At 35.3% G+C, this 22435-nt stretch overlaps 2 protein-coding genes across 26 annotated transcripts; one reads left to right on the forward strand and one right to left on the reverse strand.

Annotated features, from left to right (window-relative positions):
• The first annotated feature begins 2541 nt into the window (after positions 1-2541).
• Positions 2542-6691, forward strand: LOC139902797 (WAT1-related protein At1g21890-like). 2 transcript variants are annotated; one of them, XR_011777686.1, is made up of 8 exons: positions 2542-2759; positions 2855-2917; positions 3113-3229; positions 3346-3592; positions 3982-4140; positions 4593-4744; positions 5811-6151; positions 6419-6691. XR_011777686.1 is itself a non-coding variant. In XM_071885417.1 (8 exons), the coding sequence occupies exons 1-8, from the start codon at positions 2560-2562 to the stop codon at positions 6424-6426; spliced, it is 1128 nt and encodes a 375-aa protein (XP_071741518.1). In that variant the 5' UTR covers positions 2542-2559; the 3' UTR covers positions 6427-6691. The 2 variants fall into 2 exon arrangements, 1 of the variants encoding a protein (XP_071741518.1); XM_071885417.1 differs by having other exon boundaries at positions 5811-5992.
• LOC139902798 (uncharacterized) lies at positions 6216-18378 on the reverse strand. Of its 24 annotated transcripts, XR_011777696.1 has the most exons (14): positions 18105-18378; positions 17950-18018; positions 17854-17870; positions 17644-17706; positions 17451-17536; positions 17169-17300; positions 16838-16943; positions 16497-16583; positions 16330-16394; positions 15999-16090; positions 15821-15889; positions 7085-7287; positions 6924-6991; positions 6216-6499 (listed from the first exon to the last, which is right to left on the reverse strand). XR_011777696.1 is itself a non-coding variant. In XM_071885420.1 (13 exons), exons 2-5 carry the CDS (start codon positions 17945-17947, stop codon positions 17288-17290), a joined length of 312 nt encoding a protein of 103 aa, XP_071741521.1. In that variant the 5' UTR covers positions 17948-18018; positions 18105-18378; the 3' UTR covers positions 6216-6499; positions 6924-6991; positions 7085-7287; positions 15821-15889; positions 15999-16090; positions 16330-16394; positions 16497-16583; positions 16838-16943; positions 17169-17287. The 24 variants fall into 24 exon arrangements, 9 of the variants coding, with proteins under 9 accessions (XP_071741521.1, XP_071741522.1, XP_071741525.1 ...); XR_011777695.1 differs by lacking the exon at positions 17854-17870; XR_011777688.1 differs by having other exon boundaries at positions 17644-17870.
• Positions 18379-22435: the final 4057 nt, after the last annotated feature.

Raw genomic sequence — 22435 nt, forward strand, 5'->3', positions numbered from 1 at the left:
ATAAAAACGTTAATCTTGGTTAATCAAGCTTAATTACACCTTAATGACAATTTAACCATGATTAAGCATAAAACATAAGTGTTAATCAATAACTTGTGATCTTAAAACTTGTCTAGACATTCTTACGATGATCACCAAGTACCAACACACATAAGCTAATGTCACTAGAACACTAATTACAATTAAAGATTACTTAGTGACAAATTAAGGCTAAATGAAGAACAATATTTTAAAGTGCAACTAGTAAAGACTTATAATCTTAAAATACACTTAGATACATTTAAGATGGTCACCAAATCCCAACTAGAGATTGCTCTTCCTTTGTACATGTGTTGGACATTAATATTGTTGGACATTAATATGTGCTTACACATTAATCATGCAATGTGTTATATTGCAAGTAAGCTTGCTAAAGCTTAAACCATATTGTTGTACAAATATCTATATGATTGATATTAGAATAACTATCTCTTGCTATATGTGATTATTACTTGACACTTGCTAATATGTTTGATACTCATTAATTTGCCACCTTGTTAACATGCTCTTAAACTTGCTATGTGTTATTAGTTAGAACACTAGGATTCAAATAAGTAGTTTACTTCCATGAATTAAGTGTAAAATGTTTCACAAACAATAATGGTCAATAATTTTTTTGGTCTTATCTAAGTAACACATTATGTAACATGTCCAGGTACAACTTAACATTGATGTCTTTACACACTTAATGTTTAACTTAGAAAGACATTACTCAATTATTCTTTACTTAATCTTAAAATGAACATGATTTGTGATTAATTGAAACTAGGAAGTTAATGACATGTTGACTAGTCTTTAGAATTGAACCAAATGCATTAATGAGCCTAACTAAGTCTTGACTAAACTGAGATTACCCTAAAAGACAATCAAGACACTTCTCCAAGAATGTTGGGTTTACCACATTTGGAGTGTTATGTCATTTTCACACAATAAGACCAAATCCCACACACTTAATGCATGTAGTACTTGTATAGGATATTGGGTTTCTTTTGCAGGTGCTAAATGAAGTAAAGATTCCAAAATGTGATGTTCAACTCTGAGTCAAACGGCTATACAACGGATACAAATTTTGGTCTACAGGCGCGCACGGTCGAACCACGGTCGACCGTGACAGTGACCATGTGACATCGGCTGGTTTTTTGAATTCCACTATAAATAGCAAGCATTGGAGAGCATTTGAAGCTGACTTTCTTGCTCATTTAAAAGGCATATTTTCAGAGATCACAAGAGCTTTAATTACTACTCAAATGTAATCAAGCAAGTTAAGATTCTATGATCTTATAGATATAGAATTTGGTTGTTGCAAACTTACTAATCAAATTTGTTTATCTTGTGAGTTTAATTAGTGTGATGTATATCCTAGAATTGTCTTAGGATTATCATCACTAATTGTATGAGTCTTGTAACTTGAATTAGTAGAAGCATATGCTAGCTTAGTGATCTACTTCCTTAAAGGGACTAAGGAAGTTGATTAATGCTTGTCCAAGTTGAGCTAGGTTGGAGTTGGTCTTTCAAAGGGTTAGAAAGATTAGGTTTGTTGTCTACCAAAGAAGTTGAAGACTTGTAAATCGAATCTCCACCGGGTTTGAAGAAAAGTGCTTAGTGAATCAAGAAATCCCATTTAGTGTAATCGGGGAGTGGACTAAGGTGAATTAGTTAACATCCATCCGAACCACTATAAATCCTTGTGTCTATGTTCTTTACATTACTTTACTTATCATTTTGAACATAAATATCACACACATCAAGTTTGAGTTGAATTGGTTGGTCATAGTTAATCAAGTTTAGTTATCAATCAAAAAAATTTTAAAAACGTATTAAGTAACTATTCAACCCCTTTAGTTACTTACAACCTTTTTTTATTTTTTCGGTACATGTTATACCTTGGACGATGTTATGTTAATTTTGTTGTGAGGTGTGAGTGTCATGTGCTTTTACTATTAAGCTTATATCGTTTTTTATTTGTATTGATTATCATTATATTCTTCCAGTGAATACCCTTTACTAAAAAAAAGGGTTTGTCCGACTACATCATACTTTAATCGAATTTATTTGACTTTAACCGACTAAATCCGACTTTGATTGACTTATTGAAATATTGACTCGTTGCTACTTCTAAAATGAATTAATCGGGAATTAACCATAACAATGCCTAATATATATGAAGCATGCAGATATTAATTAATAAACATAATACATCTAGTTCATGAATTTATCAACTTTTAAACTGTGTGTGGCCAACTTTTAAACGCAAGTTCGAATCTAACGTACAATCAATCTTGTTTTGTGTTGATACTGTCAAATTTTTCCACGAAAGATTCAATAACAATGGATGGGGGAATATACTAATGATAGAATCAAAGTGAGTGCTTTCCGTTGGTGCAAGCATAAATATCTTGTTCCCATCTCCACTTAACATTAACTTACCAACGAGGTTAATTTTTCCCATGTGTATATAAACCCAACCCAACCCAACCTTGTTGTCCATTCAAGTACAAGCAACTAATTAACTACCAAACAATGAAAATGGGGCTGCTAAGAGAAACCTTAAGTTCATCAAAACCATACTTAGCCATGGTGGCTTTACAGTTTGGTTATGCAGGAATGTACATCATAACCATGATCGGCATGAAGCGTGGACTTAGCCACTGGATTCTTGTGGTGTATCGTCATGCCACCGCTACTCTTGTCATTGCTCCTTTTGCACTTGCTTTTGAAAGGTTTATTTTGTTACTATTTAATAAACAAATTACATACATGCACATACTCATGCTAGATTATATCTTACAATGGATGTATTTGTTCTGATTTTCAGGAAAATAAGGCCAAAAATGACACGTTCGGTTTTCATCAAAGTTCTTCTTCTTGGTTTGCTAGAGTAATTCTTCTAATTAACAAACTATATGCCTAGGTTAACCAAAAAAATAAATAAATAATACGTAGTAATATGTAGCATGGTCTCTTTTCAGTAAAAACAACTCGAATTATGTTTAGCTATATATAACGTGATAGTATTGGTAGATTATATATAACTGTGCTTTATGTATATAGCACTGATATTCAATATTTACAGGCCGGTGATCGATCAAAACTTGTATTTCCTGGGGATGTCCATCACATCTGCAACATATGCTTCTGCGATTGTCAACGTTCTTCCTGCCCTCACTTTTGTATTGGCACTGATTTTCAGGTTACCTTGTTGAGACTAGTTAAATTCAGCATGTCAATTTACTTAAAGATAGTGAGAATCAGTTTTATTTATCTTTATCTTTATATTAATAAAAATAACAATAACAATAAATTTAGGTTGGAGAAGGTGAATCTAAAACGGATACATAGTCAAGCAAAAGTAGTCGGGACCGTAATCACTGTAACTGGAGCAATGGTAATGACATTGTATAAAGGACCTATAGTTGACATACTATGGTACTCGCATCACACATCTACAACTAAAGCTGCCACTGATGCTGCGGCTTCCGGTCAGCACTGGCTAGCCGGAACCATTATGATTCTGCTCTGTACATGTGCTTGGGCTGGCTACTTCATACTTCAGGTATTTAATACAACATCTCTTCTATAACTCAATTGATTATATAACTCAACCTTCTTTTTTCAACCCGCGTCCGATCAACCAGCTTTGTGAGCCGACTAATTTCAGGGCCACCACCCGCTTTGCGGGTAGCCCAGAGGTGGTGAACCTCCTCGGCCACAAGGGGTATTTTTTTTTCTTGTAAGGTTCGAACTTGAGACCATTAGATATTTTCACTCTTATAAACCATGTACGTCTTTTCAACAAACATCGAAATAATTTGGACACTTCAGGATGAAAGCATATATATTCCGATGATCAAATAAACAACCTAGCTAGTGTATCTTATTAACATACACTTGCATCAAATTGTAGTACTGACCAACACAATTTATGTAACTTATTTGATACAGTCCATTACGGTGAAAGAATATCCTGTGGAGCTCAGTTTAACGTCGTTGGTATGTTTAGCTGGTACGGTTGAAGGTGGGATTATAGCCATCATTATGGAGCGTGATCCTAAAGCTTGGACCCTGGGTTTCGATTCTAGGCTTCTTGCTTCTGTCTACTCTGTGAGTTACTTTATTATTTATTCCGTGGATCATAAAATTAATGCATGAATATCATGTGTGTAAGAGTTGTACGCATTAAGAATTTGTTTAATCTAGTGGGAGTGGGTATAATGCATATCATCATTATTATAATTAGTTCTTAGTGATTGTACTACACGACAACCATCAAAAATTATATGCCTGCACGTTTTAAACACATTAAAGGATAAAAGAGGATTGCACAACAAAAAATATATTCTTAATTATATGCATTTATATATGACAACTTGCCTTTATTGAATCTACTTTTTCTTATTTGCCTTTACTGAATCTACTTTTTCCTCACTTTCATTATAGTAGTAGATAAGACATATTTGCTCAAACAGAAAATACATCAATAATGATGATTTTTAATGTTTAGTTTTGTAAAAGCATGAATATCTATCCTAATAGCTATTACTTTTATTTTTCAGGGGGTAGTTTGCTCTGGGATTGCATACTACGCTCAAGGAGCTGTGAATAGGGTTCGCGGCCCAGTATTTGTAACCGCATTCAGCCCACTTTGTATGATCATAACCGCGGTTCTTGGTGCCATTGTGTTGTCGGAGCAAGTCCATCTTGGAAGGTATAGTACTCTTAATGCCTAATTGATCATTTAAAGTTAAAAACTAAAAGTGGCAGTGTAAGTATTAGACGGAAGTTATGGTGATGGTCAAAATTGAGTATCAAATTTTTGAGTTAAGGTTTTGGATGATGTGGCATTATATGTTGGTACCTAGGTAAAAAAGATATAATTTATAATAATAATACGTAGTATAAAATTAAGGTGTAATTGGGTGTCAAAATTTCACTTTGCCCGTTATCTATTTGTAACAAGTACGACATTTTTCCGTTAATTTTGATGCACCGTTAAGGGTGTTATTTTACTTCTATATACTAAAATGCAAGCCAAAAAATGTAGTTTTACCCCTACATACTAAAATGCAACCCAAAAATTGTAGTTTTAGTTATTTTTAAATATCGTTTTGAGTTTGCGTTCACACTACAACCGGCCCCCTAACTTTGGCTTAATTTACACAACGACCCCTCAACTTTACACTTTTTGAGGGGTAAAAAGTGTAAATACATATACATAATTTTACTAAAATAAAAGAATGCGAGCCAAAAATTGTAGTTTTAGTTATTTTTGAATGTCGTTTTGAGTTTGCGTTCACACTACAACCCGTCCCCTAACTTTGGCTTAATTTGCACAACGACCCCTCAACTTTACACTTTTCGAGAGGTAGAAAGTGTAAATACATATACATAATTTTATTAAAATAAAAGAAAATAATTCCACCCGAATTTTTAACGGGCCCTCCTATCTTCTCACTCGGTGCGAGTTAAATTTTTTCGAGACCACCGTTCAACTCGAAAAAAACTACCGAACCCAACGGGACTAACTATACGTGAAACGGACATTGTTAAAAAAACACTAAATATTTCTGCCTATATTTCATACATATAACCTATTAGATATACTAGGTACCAAACAACGTATATTCAAATTCGGCCGCGCGTTGAATACAACCGCAGCAACGCGCGGTCAAATTTTTTTCTAGTTTTCATCAAATGTTGCCTCATCAACTTTTTCTTTTTGACGCTCCCTAAGCAATCGTCTTATGATCTGAATATTTAAACTATGATAACAGTCTAATAGGTGCTATCATCATAGTGGTGGGTCTCTACTCGGTCGTATGGGGCAAAAGCAAAGATCATCTACTAACGTCTGAGAAACTAGTGGCTCAAGAATTACCAGTTTTCAAGAAGAGTTGTCCGGACATATCAGCTGAAACAATGAATGCGCCTTCAAAAATCGTGATAAAAGATACAAGTGTAGTACAAGAGCCATGATTGTGGACTGTCTCATGTTTGTTTCTATAGCTTATGAAATGTAATTTAAGGTCACTTTCTGGTTACCTCACCTTAAGAGGTGACCTTTCCCACAACATACATGTAACGATTGTGATTATGGTATCCAACAAGATTGAAGGTACGCGCTACGCGGCTAAATATTATTGATAAAAATTAGACAAATATAAGGGTTTGAAAAAAAGTAAACAGTTCAAAATTAACCTTCAGAGGTTATAGTCATTCATTAGAAGTGGCATACCCATCGGAAATCGTTTACCACAATTTACATCATCAATAACCTAAGTACTACAAGTTTAATGTCTAACCATCAAAAGACAAACACACTAGGTCAATAGATATATAAAAAACTTCTAATAATTCTGCATATGGTGCTGAAAATGTGCAGAATCTTAAGGCTTGCATTGCTAAACAGATCAATCACATAAGCTCATCAAAGTCGTGAACGTCATCCCATGGAATGCAGAACCTAGTTTCAGTACACTCAAAACTTCAATCATCATCGATCATTTGTATTACTACTACTACTTTATGCATTATTTAACAAAGGGAATGAAAACACGATGTACATATGCATAGTAGATGTAAACATTAATAAGTTGAAAATGGATAGAAAGGGTTCTAAAAGTACCTGCTAAGGAAATACAAAGCGTGACCCAGTTGAAGTTTCTTAGCAACAACTTGCCATTTTCTACTTCACCACTTTTAGATACAAACATAAAAGACAATGACTTTATATAACAATTATTTTAACAAATATGACATCTAAATCCCTAGATAAGAAGAGTGTGAATTTTAAAAATTATCTCATACACAAAACAACCCATCACTTTATCTTGTTGGAACATTTTAATATTAAAAATCAACGTAGAAATAAGAATAGTTTATCTTACCAGGAGAAGAGCCGAAACCATAAGAGTAAAGAACTTTCGATAGTTTTTCTTGCCTAATTATTCAGCCACTGCAAAAACATTTTAAACAAATATATATAATTCATATGTCTTCTCTTAGAACAAAAAAAAAAGGTTCATACGTTATTATAGTTTATACATACCCTGCAATGATGATCAAATCGATTGACACATTTGTCGTAAACTCTACAATGTTTGTTGTACTTGTAAACCTGAAAATAACAAATCATTTATATGTATTATTAAATAATTGTTATATAACCTGAACGAAACAAATGTCCTCCTTTTCATAAAGTTATGAATGACTCTCTTCATTCAGCTCGATCCAAATACATCATCTGCACGACTGCACATGTATTGGTAAGAAGTCAAACCTCATATAACACATACACAAACACGCACACACACACACACACATAAATATATATATATATATATATGTATATGTATATATATATATATATATATATATATATATATATGGACTTTTATAACGAACTATGATAACAAAAATATCAAATTGCATCAGTATTCCACATAACATATCAAATTGCAAACAGAGTTAAATAAAAATAACAAAAAAAAATAGAAAATTGGGAATGAATGTAACTAACTCGAGGTTTATTCACCATGCCACCATCATCATAATGAAAAAAATCTAACCTGAATATATTGACATTCTTACTGTTTCAAAAATACCCAATTACTTTATATATACCAAAAAAGAACCCAATAAAAACTTAATTAAATTGTTATATATTTATTAAATTGTTGTAAACAGATGCATACAATTATCATTTTTGTAAGACCCAAATATTTATTGTACATAATGTATTCATGGTGTACGATGCGTATATGAAGTGTACGAAGCATGTACGTGTTGCTTGCTCGAATGTCGAAGAAAACTGGACGTTGTTTGAGGTACAAAGTGTGTACGTATCTTCTCAACCCCAAATAAAGTTTGAATTGATGTTTCCAAGCCTTACCATTGGATAGAATATCTTATTACGTTTCCAACGATATTTGATTCATCAAAAACGGAGTTACGGTCGAAAAGTTATGGCCAAAACAAATTGCTGAAACCTGTTTTGGGCTCGACCACAATTTCCAGTTATTTGGAGCGGCGCTCCACCTTCTGGCGCGGCGCGCCGATTGCTGCAGAGGCAATTTTCAGCCTTTTTAAAAGGTTTAAATGAGGGGTACTTTGGTCTTTTCAATTAGGGTCGGTTTGGGGTCATCAAAACTGATCTAGAGCTCCATTGGAGCTCATTTTCACTCATCAAACACTCTCATCTTCAAACCCTAGAGTGAGAGGAGAGTTTTAGAGAGAGAGAGCTCCAATTGGAGAAGAAGAAGGGTGTTTCGGGTCAAACCTCGGGTATTAAAGTTGTTCTACTCGTCAACGGCATCATTTTGGCGGTATTGGTAAGTTCAAACTCCGAACTTCATCTTTGTAATTTGATATTCAAGTTTAGGGTTTTGAACTAGTTAGTTATAAAACTCTTTTAGGAGGTGAAATGGGTAATTGTAACTAGTTATTGTTGATGTTGGTGGGTTTAGGATTGGATGATGATATTGTTAGTTTGTAAACTAATTTTATTGATGAAATCACTAGCTAACTTGGATTATTAGTGATTTGAGGTGTAAGTTCACAAATTGGGTGTTTTGACTAGTTTTAGGTCAAAATGGGTTTTTGTGTAAATGTTGGTCTAAAATGCATTTAAAACCTAAAAGAGGTGTATTTAGGTATTTCGGGAACGCGGGAAATGGTCTCGTTAGTTTTGGACTTTCGAGTATCGTTAAAAGTGCAAAAAGGCGTAGATTGCACTTTATGTCAATTTGGGCGGGTCGTGAGTCCAAATGGGGGATTGTTTGATCAAACCTTGTGCAAAATGTATTAGTGGGACATAATCACTATTCGATTGTGATTATGAGTGGTTCGGGTGAGATTTGACTTAGTCAAAGTTGGTCAAGTGTATATAGTCGAAATTACACTTGTGATGTGTTAAGTCGAATAGGCTTAAGTTGTAGCTTATTTGCATGTATGATTTGCGTAGGTGATATACGTGAAGTCGGTGGAAGGAGTTTAAGTTTGCGAGTTGCACTTCTTCAAGTAATCGAGGTGAGTGGAATATTTATACATGTATGTATGTGGTTTATTTACTCGTACGCGATGTGGGCCTTTGGTGCCACATCGTGAGTAGTGGGCGTTATGTCACAAGTCGGTGACACTTCATAGTGTTCACAAGCCGGTGACACTAGGTGGTGCTTCACAAGTCGGTGATGCCACATGGAGGTTCACAAGTCGGTGATACCCTTGGGTGATTCACAAGTCGGTGACACCCTATAATGTTCACAAGTCGGTGACACTTAGTGGCGCTTCACAAGTCGGTGATGTCACATGGCGTTCACAAGTCGGTGACCCATAGATATTGGTGGGTAGTTCACAAGTCGGTGACACCCTTTGATGAGTCACAAGTCGGTGACAACATACGAGTGAGACTCGACGTTATTGGTCGTCTACAAGTCGGTAGTGCCATAGCGGGGAACGGTTTGTTATATTTATGCATTATTGTGATTTAGTATATTATTGTGGCGATTTATATACTAACGTTGTTGCTAGTCGTATGTTTGGTGTTGCTAGCTCGTTTATGCATTTTGTTTGCATGGTATTGTAAGTGGATGCGTGTAGGTAAATTACATATGTATATGTATAAGTATTGCATTCACTAAGCGTTAGCTTACCCTCTCGTTGTTGACTTTTTTATAGATTGCATGGATGCGGAGGCTCGGGTAAGCGGGGACTAGTGGACTTGCGTAGTTGCTTTAGAAGGCTTGCTTTTGGATTGATTAGGATTGGGTAGCGTATCCCCAATCGCCATGCTCGGCCTTTATTTTGTATTACAAATCATGTGGTTGAAAACTTGTATTTTCGTACGAAAGTCGTAAAACGGCCGATGTGGGCCCGGTCTCGTAAAACTTATTTTATTAATGGAACGTGTTAGTTTTTTTATATATGAATATGTTGTGAATAGCATTTTGTCTAAATACGTCGGGAAGTGGTCAAACATTTTAGCATTTCAAGACTTTTTGGACAGGCCACTTTGGCGCGCCGCGCAAGGTTATGGCGCGCCGCGCCACCTGCTGAACAAAGAATTTTTTTTATTTTGGTAAATTTCACGTGGTCGATTGTATATCGGGTTGGGTTGTTACAAGTGGTATCAGAGCATGGTCTAAGGGATTTAGGTGACTTGAGATAGGCTCCTAGACTTAGACTTTTTGTGTGGACTATTATGCGGGACTTGTAGGATTACGGGTCGGTTCGGGTTTCTAGTTAGTGCCTTTGGGAATAGTTGCTTTAACTATGTGTTGATTATGTGTTACTAATCATGTTGTGTTGTGTTGAACATCTAGCGAGATGATTGTTGTATTCATGAGTTCGGCATGGCGTGTGAGCGTAATAATGCTTCGCGACCATTATTACGGTTGCAAGCCAAGTCATGCAAGTGATGTACAGCAAGTGTTGAACTAGATGGGATGTACGAACGGTGGCATATTATATGTTTGTGAACGATTGATCGTGGTGGTGTGTGTAAGTTATTCATGTTGTGTTCCTAACCGAGTTCATTTCTTAGAATGACGACAAGGAGCAAACAAGCCAACGAAGATCAAGACGAAGACGTTGAGTTCACGGCTAAGGTTGAGGCCATCTTTAAACGTTAAAAAGCGGAGTTTCTCGAGGATGTTAGAAAGGTTTTCCGGGAATCGGTTGATGGGCAAATAACCGATCTAATTGATGAAAGGGTGAAGGTCGCAATCGAGGAAGCGCTTGATGCTAGAAATATTTATCCCCGAGGTGAAGGGAGTGAAGGAAATGGGAGGCGGGACTTCCATTACAAAAACTTCAAGGATGCACAACCTCCTATGTTTAATGGGGTAAGGGATCCGTTGAAGAGTACATGTTGGGTTTCCGACATCGAGGGGGCTTTCCGTACTAGTGAATGTCCTCCCGAGAAGAAAACGAGGTACGGTTCTAGTATGTTACGTGAAGAAGCCAAGTTGTGGTGGGATGACAAGATTCAATTGTATGGCGAGGAACAATGTATGAGCTTGTCATGGGATGAGTTCAAAAAGGAGTTCTTTGATGAATACCGAACTTCTTCCGATCTTGATAGAATCCGGGACGAGTTACACAATTTGCGAAGGGTTCGATGGACTTGGTTACTCTCAAGTCTACCTTTTTAGCAAAGACTCGTTTTTGTCCGGAGTACGTTGGTGACGATCACAAGTTGATGAAAGATTTCTACCGTACACTGAATGACAAATTTAAGGGTAAGATTAGTCGGGGAATGGCTAAGTCTTTTGAAGAGTTGTTTGAGTTGGCTCGGGGTTTCGAACCGGAGGTGTCGAAGCCAAGTGTGTCCGATGTTAGTAAACGGAAGTTCGAAGCGACGGCATTTTCGAACAAGAAGAGTAAAAGCGCTACCGAAGGTGTCGGAAGCGTAAAGATGAGTGACACGGGTGGTTCTAAATTCGCGTGTTATAATTGTGGACAAACGGGGCATAAGTCTCGTGATTGTCCGTCGAGCAAGGTCACATGTTTTAAGTGCCGGAAGGAGGGACACCGGAAGTCGGAATGTCCCGAGTGGAATAGTGAAGGGGCGCGAAAATCTGGAGATGCTTGATTCAGGTACTATTCGATTTTAGTACTATCTATGTGCGGGTGATTTGGGTAATGATTGAGTTTATCCATGTGTTGTAGTAACTAGCTAGGTCGAGTTAGTCCATTGCGGTTTGACTAACCGGGTCGGGTTAATCAATTGTTGTTAGGTGTTGACCGAGTCGGGTTGACCAAGGGTATTTGACTAACCAAGCCGGGTTACTCAAATTGTTTTTAGGGGTTTGACCGAGTCGGGTGGACCGAGATAGTTTGACTAACCGAGTCGGGTTAATCGATAAATTGTTAGGAGTGTTGACCGAGTCGGGTTGACCGAGTGCGTTTGACTAATCAAGACGGGTTAATCAATTGTTGTTAGGACTTAACCAAGTCGGGTTGACCGTGTGTGTTGACTTAACCAAGTAGGGATAATCGGTTGTTGTTAGGTGTTGACCGAGGCGGGTCGACATAGTGTATTTGACTTGACCGAGTCGGGTTAATTGGGTTGGTGTTGGAGGCTTAACCAAGTCGGGGGTAACCATGGGATGATTAGAGGGTTACTTGTATTGTTCTCTATAAGGGTTAGCGTAGGATGGCATGCCGTTCGAGAGGCGCTTACGTTGATCATGTAGGTGTGCGAGAAGAGTCACGATTGTTGACTATCTTTGGTGTGTGTAAGTAACCGTGTTAACGGTTGAGAGGATACGAGTTGGGGTGTAAGTCTTGGTGGCACCAAGCATCACCATTGTAAGTGAAAGGATTGCTAGGCTTGCTTTGCGGCCTAGGCGGATAGTGACAAGCAGGCGTCACTAGAAAGTTGTAGGCGTTGAGCCGTAATGTCCATTGGATTTGTGTGACTTCGAATAGTCAAGTGTCATATGACACCGAGGAGGGACCCAAAAGGGTCGAGTGATTGAGACTCAGTGGTAGTAATGGGAGTTGCATAACACTACGTCAGGTGCCCTCCGTGTACCTGCAAGTGGAATGCTTCACTCTGGTGTTGTGATTATTTTGTACTTGGGTACCGACGAGAAAACTCGAAGGTACGAAGATGGTTTATTGTGAAGATTAGCGGGCGTCGACATTTGACCGATTCGAAAGGTCGAGTTTCATGTATCTTGTGGTAAGTCCGCTGAAGATTTTAAGTATGACCAACGTTGATACCGGGCGTGTGTGATGTAGAATGTTGAAATTTCGCAAGGTATTATCATCTTGACGGTGATAGCGTGGGGTTAAAACCCTAAATGGGGGAGTATGTACCCGAAAAGTACGGTGGTCCCTCGGTTTGGTAGGCGTGTTTGGGTCATTTTCCGGTAGTTGCCTCGTTTTGAGAGCCAACTAGAGACGTAGAGTGTTAGTTTGGACTGTCTCATGTAGGGGCGTGTTAGTGTAGAGTGCGTTCGGGAACGAACTCTCTAGAGTAATGGCGGTGGGCGTTAGAACTCTAAGTCGTGAGTTGGAGTACGCCAAGGAAATCCTGAAGGATAGTTGTGCGATTGGAACATTGCATGGTGGTAAGGCGTGATCGATAGGATGCAATGGCGGCATCAAAGGGGTCCGAGATTGTGTGAGAACTCGAAGACTTGAGGAAAGTGTGTTGTTTTTGTTCGCGATGAGGTTTAGATCGCGAGGACGCGATCAAATTTAAGTGGGGGAGAGTTGTAAGACCCAAATATTTATTGTACATAATGTATTCATGGTGTACGATGCGTATATGAAGTGTACGAAGCATGTACGTGTTGCTTGCTCGAATGTCGAAGAAAACTGGACGTTGTTTGAGGTACAAAGTGTGTACGTATCTTCTCAACCCCAAATAAAGTTTGAATTGATGTTTCCAAGCCTTACCATTGGATAGAATATCTTATTACGTTTCCAACGATATTTGATTCATCGAAAACGGAGTTACGGTCGAAAAGTTATGGCCAAAACAAGTTGCTGAAACCTGTTTTGGGCTCGACCACAATTTCCAGTTATTTGGAGCGGCGCTCCACCTTCTGGCGCGGCGCGCCGATTGCTGCAGAGGCAATTTTCAGCCTTTTTAAAAGGTTTAAATGAGGGGTACTTTGGTCTTTTCAATTAGGGTCAGTTTGGGGTCATCAAAACTGATCTAGAGCTCCATTGGAGCTCATTTTCACTCATCAAACACTCTCATCTTCAAACCCTAGAGTGAGAGGAGAGTTTTAGAGAGAGAGCTCCAATTGGAGAAGAAGAAGGGTGTTTCGGGTCAAACCTCGGGTATTAAAGTTGTTCTACTCGTCAACGGCATCATTTTGGCGGTATTGGTAAGTTCAAACTCCGAACTTCATCTTTGTAATTTGATATTCAAGTTTAGGGTTTTGAACTAGTTAGTTATAAAAATCTTTTAGGAGGTGAAATGGGTAATTGTAACTAGTTATTGTTGATGTTGGTGGGTTTAGGATTGGATGATGATATTGTTAGTTTGTAAACTAATTTTATTGATGAAATCACTAGCTAACTTGGATTATTAGTGATTTGGGGTGTAAGTTCACAAATTGGGTGTTTTGACTAGTTTTAGGTCAAAATGGGTTTTTGTGTAAATGTTGGTCTAAAATGCATTTAAAGCCTAAAAGAGGTGTATTTAGGTATTTCGGGAACGCGGGAAATAGTCTCGTTAGTTTTGGACTTTCGAGTATCGTTAAAAGTGCAAAAAGGCGTAGATTGCACTTTATGTCAATTTGGGCGGGTCGTGAGTCCAAATGGGGGATTGGTTGATCAAACCTTGTGCAAAATGTATTAGTGGGACATAATCACTATTCGATTGTGATTATGAGTGGTTCGGGTGAGATTTGACTTAGTCAAAGTTGGTCAAGTGTATATAGTCGAAATTACACTTGTGATGTGTTAAGTCGAATAGGCTTAAGTTGTAGCTTATTTGCATGTATGATTTGCGTAGGTGATATACGTGAAGTCGGTGGAAGGAGTTCAAGTTTGCGAGTTGCACTTCTTCAAGTAATCGAGGTGAGTGGAATATTTATACAGGTATGTATGTGGTTTATTTACTCGTACGCGATGTGGGCCTTTGGTGCCACATCGTGAGTAGTGGGCGTTATGTCACAAGTCGGTGACACTTCATAGTGTTCACAAGCCGGTGACACTAGGTGGTGCTTCACAAGTCGGTGATGCCACATAGAGGTTCACAAGTCGGTGATACCCTTGGGTGATTCACAAGTCGGTGACACCCTATAGTGTTCACAAGTCGGTGACACTTAGTGGCGCTTCACAAGTCGGTGATGTCACATGGCGTTCACAAGTCGGTGACCCATAGATATTGGTGGGTAGTTCACAAGTCGGTGACACCTTTTGATGAGTCACAAGTCGGTGACAACATACGAGTGAGACTCGACGTTATTGGTCGTCTACAAGTCGGTAGTGCCATAGCGGGGAACGGTTTGTTATATTTATGCATTATTGTGATTTAGTATATTATTGTGGCGATTTATATACTAACGTTGTTGCTAGTCGTATGTTTGGTGTTGCTAGCTCGTTTATGCATTTTGTTTGCATGGTATTGTAAGTGGATGCGTGTAGGTAAATTACATATGTATATGTATAAGTATTGCATTCACTAAGCGTTAGCTTACCCTCTCGTTGTTGACTTTTTTATAAATTACATGGATGCGGAGGCTCGGGTAAGCGGGGACTAGTGGACTTGCGTAGTTGCTTTAGAAGGCTTGCTTTTGGATTGATTAGGATTGGGTAGCGTATCCCCAATCGCCATGCTCGGCCTTTATTTTGTATTACAAATCATGTGGTTGAAAACTTGTATTTTCGTACGAAAGTCGTAAAACGGCCGATGTGGGCCCGGTCTCGTAAAACTTATTTTATTAATGGAACGTGTTAGTTTTTTTTATATATGAATATGTTGTGAATAGCGTTTTGTCTAAATACGTCGGGAAGTGGTCAAACATTTTAGCATTTCAAGACTTTTTGGACAGGCCACTTTGGCGCGCCGCGTAAGGTTATGGCGCGCCGCGCCACCTGCTGAACAAAGAATTTTTTTTATTTTGGTAAATTTCACTTGGTCGATTGTATATCGGGTTGGGTTGTTACAATTTTACAGTCTATAATGTTTTTATATATAGGATTATCATGTTGACATATAAGAAACTAAATTAAAAATGTACATAACAGATATATTATTGCAAAATAGAGAACTTTGGCAAACAAACATTAAAAATTAAAAAAGTAAATCAAAACAAACCTGATATTGTTGTCGATCATTGGATAAGTTTTTGTTGCTACCCACTTCTCATACTACCTTAGAAGTTCCCTAGCCAAAACCACCACATAAGTAGAAAAAACACCAAAAAAACACTATAGTCATGAACCAAAATAGAAGAAATATACTTCAATGATCGAATAACCTATAAGAAATATACCTGCAACTGATAAGCAATTTCAAATATAGCAAAGCACCATCTCCAAGGTTGAAACAAAGCACACTTTAAAGTCACTAAATTTAAGTTCAAAACTGATAATAAAGCAAAGATACAAATAGTTATTTGGATAACCATACTTTCAAAATAAACTTACTAACAATTAATGGACAAATTCATATAACTCATTTCAACGAACACCTTGTGTGCATTTATAAAATACCTATAGAACCATTTAAATGTGCAACATAGTCATAACAATTATTAAATTTCATCCAAATATAACTGGAAAAAAAATCACACAAAATGACTATATATACTACAACACTTGTACCTTTAGTCGCATTGAACTTGAAGGGTCTGAGAAAATTGGAACAAAAAATATTGGATTTGCTCATCCTGCATCATTATTTGAAGCAAACATTTGTTAGTCTACTATTGAATTATTAAAATAATAATAACAATAACACAAATAAAAATTTTAAAATAACAGGGTCTCACCATTATTGCTAACCTCTTCCACCACCGGCATGAACTCTAGTAGTCGTTTTTCAAACTCTCGTAGACGAAGAATACACACAACAACTACTACAAAAATCAAAGGAATATACAAAAAGTATATGATAATCGCTCTTGAACCTTTGTAAAATGACAATAACAGTCCCTGTTATTTATATATTATGAAAATATATTTATTAACGACTTTATATATTTATGTACAGTATTTTTTAACTCCGGCTCGAACATACGCCTCAGTTCGCCTCGAGGCGTACGTCTCGCCTCACAAAGGGAAAATGACTCGAGGCACGTTTCCTATTTTTTAAAACCTTGATAACACTTACTCGTTTGAGATCAGTTTCAATTGCAGCACACAATCACAATAACCTCTTTGCACGAATCACACCCAAGGAGATCATGTCTTATAGCAGATTCAACGCAAGGCCGGTCCTGCAACAGGATCACGGTAGACTCATTAACAATAGCATCAACAAAACTCAGTTTAGTTTCAAAAACATATACGGGTCAAATGGGTTGGGTTATTTTGGGTAAAAAGATTCCTTAATTTATAGGGAAATGGGTCATTGATTAACAAAAAATTAACCATATAATAAGAAAGAAAAAACTCATATCTTTCATTCTTCCTAATCCACTATGTAAAAACTTTTGATTCACCTCTTTCAGAAGAACTTCGTAGCCATTTAAAATTAGAGTTGTCGCTATTCCCGACCCCATCAGACCTCGTCGAAGTATAGCAAGCTTGATGATTCGTCTTGGCTGCAGACAAAAATCGGTCACCCTTTGTACCTGTCAACACACACAAATGAGACTTAAAGTTAGTCAAATTGATTATTTCATACGCTAAATGCAAGATTATAATGATCTCACTTCTAATAATCTTTGATTATTTGAATAATAATTACAATCGAAAGATAACAAAACCAAAAAAAGTTCTACCTTTGTAGTATCACGTTGAGAAGAGAAGATATTAACCAAGCTCTTGCAATATTGGACTTTAGAAGACCGTGATATTCAGTATATTCCTGAAGAATACATACAAAAAGTTACATCATAACAGTGTATTGATAATTTATAGTAATGACCATGAAAAATACTTGCATTTTAAAAGTCACTCAGTGGAGTATCTTACATAAAAGACCAACTCACACCTGCAAGCAGTCGCCAGACAAAGAGCTAGAGCCTCCATCAGCAACTGCAAGCAACAACAAAAATCAAAGTGGAAAACACAAAAAGTTGAACCAACTCAAACATTTAAGTTAACTCGAAACTTAAAAACACAATACATATATGACATAGAAAAAGCAGAAGTTAAACTTGATCAACCCAAAAATTGAAGTACCAGTAGCAACAGTACAACTGCAACAACAACAAAACTCCCTAAATATATAAACTAAATAACAAAACTTAAGTAGTTCTAAAAAAAACAATAACATACCTACACCACTTCACAGATTCAACAACGCAAACTTATAAACGGTCCATTTCAGTTTTATCGCTTCAAACCCTAAAAAAAATTTAAGGAGAATAGAAAGCAATTGAAGTAAAAATAAATAATAAATACTCACAGAATCAACAATGAAAGCTAATTACGAAGAAGTGATGGCGGTCGTTTGAGCATCGCCTGAAACCGTTATCTGTACACCAAAATCACAACCTGAAAAGAAAAGGATATGATTAAAAATTAATGAAAAACCCTAACAATTGAGAAAGAAGGAGAAAGGTGAAATCAGAGTATGAGAAAGAGAAAGAGTGAGTGGGAATTGTTGACGAAGACATAGTCAATTGCAATCGTATGGGCATGGGTATGGAGGACGGTACGTATGTACAACCACTCACGCTAACCTGTTAACAGCCATTTTTTTTCTTTTTCTTTTTTTTTTAAAAAAAAATCCTAAAATGGTAGAAGTGGTGCAAAAGGTGAGCACGGGATACTTATTGGGAAAGAAAAAAAAAAAACAGCGTGAACAGTAAAATTATGTGAGGGGAGCTGCCACGTGGACCAAGCGGGTTGCGAGAATGACTTCTCCTAATAGAAGATGGGTAATGTTAGCAATGTGAGATTCGAAATTTTAAGGTAATAATTTTTTTTTTTTTGAGTTAGGATACACCTGGTGAATTTTATAAATAAACAGAAGACTATAACGACAAATACCTACAAGAGTCGGGTAGTCTCAAATGTACCAATAGACTAAAATACCAAAAAGACATTAAAGCCTATAAGCAAGTGCCCTCAAAGAGAGCAGCACTCAACAAATTGACACAAATTAAGGTATTTACCATAAGGCCTTCATGTTTTGCACATCCTCAGAATTTCTGAACATAAGGGAGAGAAGCTTAAGACGAACCATCGAAGTAATAAACTGAACCAGTTGCTCAACTGATTCACCCCTTGGCTGGAACAATCAATGGTTAATTTTTTGCCAAACAAAGTAAACTGAAGCCGAAACATAATCTTTGCAACTACTATTCGAGCAAGCTGCTTCGGAGCTTAGGGATTTAACACGTGGACCACACCCAACCAACTAGAACTTGAAATATGAATTTGAATGAGGCTCTTCTTCTTGGACCACGCCTGTGAAAGGTAAGAACATTCAATAAATAAATGTGAATGGGAGTCCGGTTCTGCCTTGCAAAATGTACACAATACGCTTCCACCATTCGCTCAATTTCTTTCTCAATCCTACAGTCTTTAGTTTTTCAACCCCAATACCTTGTATATTGGGCACGGTTGAGGTCAAGGTGTGATGACCCGAAAATTTCTGACCAAATTTAAATTTAATCTTTATATATTTCCGACACGATAAGCAAAGTCTGTAAAGTTGAGTCTCAAAATTTTGAACTGTGTTATATATATATTCAATTGACTTTCGACTATTCTCGGCGATTCACGAACAACTAATTGTAAATAGATACAGATATATATATATATATATATATATATATATATATATATATATATATATATATATATATATATGTATATATATATATATATATGTATATGTATATGTATATATATATATGTATGTATATGTATATATATATGGTTCATATACATAATTATTGTTATATGCATATTGTAATATATATTAAAATGTATAGAAATTTAATACTCAATAAAAGTTATTATATAATATATATAATCATTAAAAATTTCATGATTAATAACATATAATATCAATGTATTAAATTTAAATACAAGCTAAAATATAGTTATTATGTTAATAATATTATTACTTTCATTATTATTATTAACATTAATATTAATGTTAATATCAAAGTTTATACATGAAATTTGTTATAATAATAATATCATTATTATTAGTATTATTATGATTATCATTATTTTTATAATAATTAATATTATTATTATTAATATTATAAAAATTAAGATTTTAATAACTTTACAAAAGTTATTAGTTATAATTTTCAAATTCATCTTTAGTAAATACCATTATTAATGATATCATTCTTATTATTAGTATTATTTTGATGTTATTATTAATATTATTATTATTTCTATTATTATTGTTAGTATCTTTATTATTAGTAATAATACTAAATTAACAAGTATTTTAATTATAATATTGTAATACTAAAGTATAACAAATCAGATATAAACAAAATTTGCTATATATCTATATCAAATAATAATGGTATAAATCAATTAAATATCTATATATCCCTTTCTACTTTAATTTTGCTTGATTTCTTTTTCCGTGATTGATATCATGTCAAGAAACATTTACAATAACAACAATTTCTGTTAGAAGTCCATTCTAGCTTTTATTTTTTATATCTTAATTATTGTATGATTGATTCCTGTCAAGTATTTCTGCTATATAACAATCGATTTTCATTGTCTTAAATAAATCCATTTGTTTTCATCACCCTAAACCCATTTAAACCACCATGGTACCACTTCCACCATTGCCAGAACAACCCTATACCACTCTCTCTCTTCTATCTCCTACTAACCTTTGTGAAACCAAACCCACCATTATTCTTCTATTTTTCACGACACCACATCGAACACCATTTTCACTCCATACCTTAATCAACCAACGACCACTGTTTCTGTTTTCTGTCGTGAGAAAACAAACCAAAAGCGACAGTTTGACTACTATAAATAACCGAAACCCATTTGGGTTTTATATTGTTAGAGTGTACAACACCAACCATCACCATTATCCCTGGTTCAACCCTCATTAAAGCAACACTCGAACATCTTATGCTTCTACTTCAACAGTCGCATTTGCAGCTGCTATTTCTAGTGAGTTTACAGCTGCAACATCGAATTATTGCTACTATTGCTACCAGGTTGATTCTGTTTCTGTTCAGGTCACTGACCGCCATCATCATATGGTTACTTCTTCATTTTCTTCTGCTGAACACGTTATGAAATGAAAATGATAGAGTATGTTAAAGTGTTGTCAACATAGATATAGAATATTAATAAAAGCTTTATCAAATTAACAAGTGGGACTAGATAATATCTTATGGCGGCCACTTATAAAGACGTTCATCATATATTTTTTTATGGGAAGTATATGATTATGATCATGGAGAGGATGATGACAACAAGTTGATGAGTAGTAGGGACCAAACATATGCGACTTTTTTAGGATTGGAAATAAAGATGATGATGAATGGCGTAAATAATACAACAAGTTGTTTTTCTTTTAGTTGTTAATTATTGAGATTGGGACTAGTAAAGGGATTTAGAAGGGGCCAAGTGGGATTTTAAAGATTTGCAAACTGATGGATCCCTTTTTAATATTACGGGACAAATTATAACATATTTTTTTTTAATCATTTTATTAGTAGGTTTGAGATATAGATCATGGGCCGAGAGATAGGTTGATAATACGCGCGCGAATAATAATCATGATGATCATGATGATAATATTATGATGGAGGTGGAGTAATGATCATAATGATAAAAGGACTAAGATTATGATTTTGATTATGATTAAGGTTATGATATAGATGATGAAATTCGATTAGATAATGATGATAGTAAATATAATAATAATGAACGATGATAATGATATGATGGTGCGTACGTGATAATAAATCATGACGGTATGATGGATACAATGTTGATAATATGAAGTATTGATGATGAAAAAGTGAAAGGAAGATGATAGTCGTTGTTTTGATCGATTAGTTTAAGAAGAAGAAGATTAAAACAGATAACGGGATAAATGTAAAATTGATACTAACAAAATCAGAAAAATAGAAATGGTTCAATGGTTGAGGAAGTTATCGGGTTAGCGGGAGATCGCGGGTTCAAACTCGGACTTGGGCATTTTTAAGGGCTACTTCTTTGAGGTAGTTTACTTATTACTCATTATTATTATTATTATTATTATTATTATTATTATTAATATTATTATTATTATTATTATTATTATTATTATTATTATTATTATTATTATTATTATTATTATTATTATTACTAATATTATTATTACTAGTATTATTATTATTATCAATATTATCATTATCATTATTAGAATTAATATTAATATTATTAGTATTAACATTATTAATATCACTTTTATCATTATTATTATTATATAATATCATTATTATTACTAATATTATTATTATTATAGTTATTAATTTCGCAATCACATGATCTTCATATAAAAATATATTAAAAATACATAACTTAACTATATTATTATTTTGAATGTACTAAATAATGAAATACATAAGTTATTAATTAGATTACTAATAATAATATAAATAAATATCGTTTGATTACAAGTATATGGTTTAATATATATACAACTGATTTAGGTTCGTGAATCCGAAGCCAACCCTATACTTGTTCAATGTCGTCATATGTATTTTTACTACAAAATACAGTATGGTGAGTTTCATTTGCTCCCTTTTTAAATGCTTTTGCAATA

The sequence above is a fragment of the Rutidosis leptorrhynchoides genome, chromosome 3 (assembly GCF_046630445.1).
Source record: "Rutidosis leptorrhynchoides isolate AG116_Rl617_1_P2 chromosome 3, CSIRO_AGI_Rlap_v1, whole genome shotgun sequence".
Classification (NCBI taxonomy): domain Eukaryota; kingdom Viridiplantae; phylum Streptophyta; class Magnoliopsida; order Asterales; family Asteraceae; genus Rutidosis; species Rutidosis leptorrhynchoides.

Coding starts and splice junctions, on each gene's coding strand:
- LOC139902798 (XM_071885420.1), bottom strand. CDS start 17,947: ATGTTATTGTTTTTTTTAGAACTACTTAAGTTTTGTTATTTAGTTTAT. Junction 17,707..17,797: donor GCTTTTTCTATGTCATATAT/GTATTGTGTTTT, acceptor TGTTGCTTGCAG/TTGCTGATGGAGGCTCTAGC. Junction 17,537..17,643: donor GGTGTGAGTTGGTCTTTTAT/GTAAGATACTCC, acceptor TGTATTCTTCAG/GAATATACTGAATATCACGG.
- LOC139902797 (XM_071885417.1), top strand. CDS start 2,560: ATGAAAATGGGGCTGCTAAGAGAAACCTTAAGTTCATCAAAACCATAC. Junction 2,760..2,854: donor TTTGCACTTGCTTTTGAAAG/GTTTATTTTGTT, acceptor TCTGATTTTCAG/GAAAATAAGGCCAAAAATGA. Junction 3,593..3,981: donor CTGGCTACTTCATACTTCAG/GTATTTAATACA, acceptor TATTTGATACAG/TCCATTACGGTGAAAGAATA.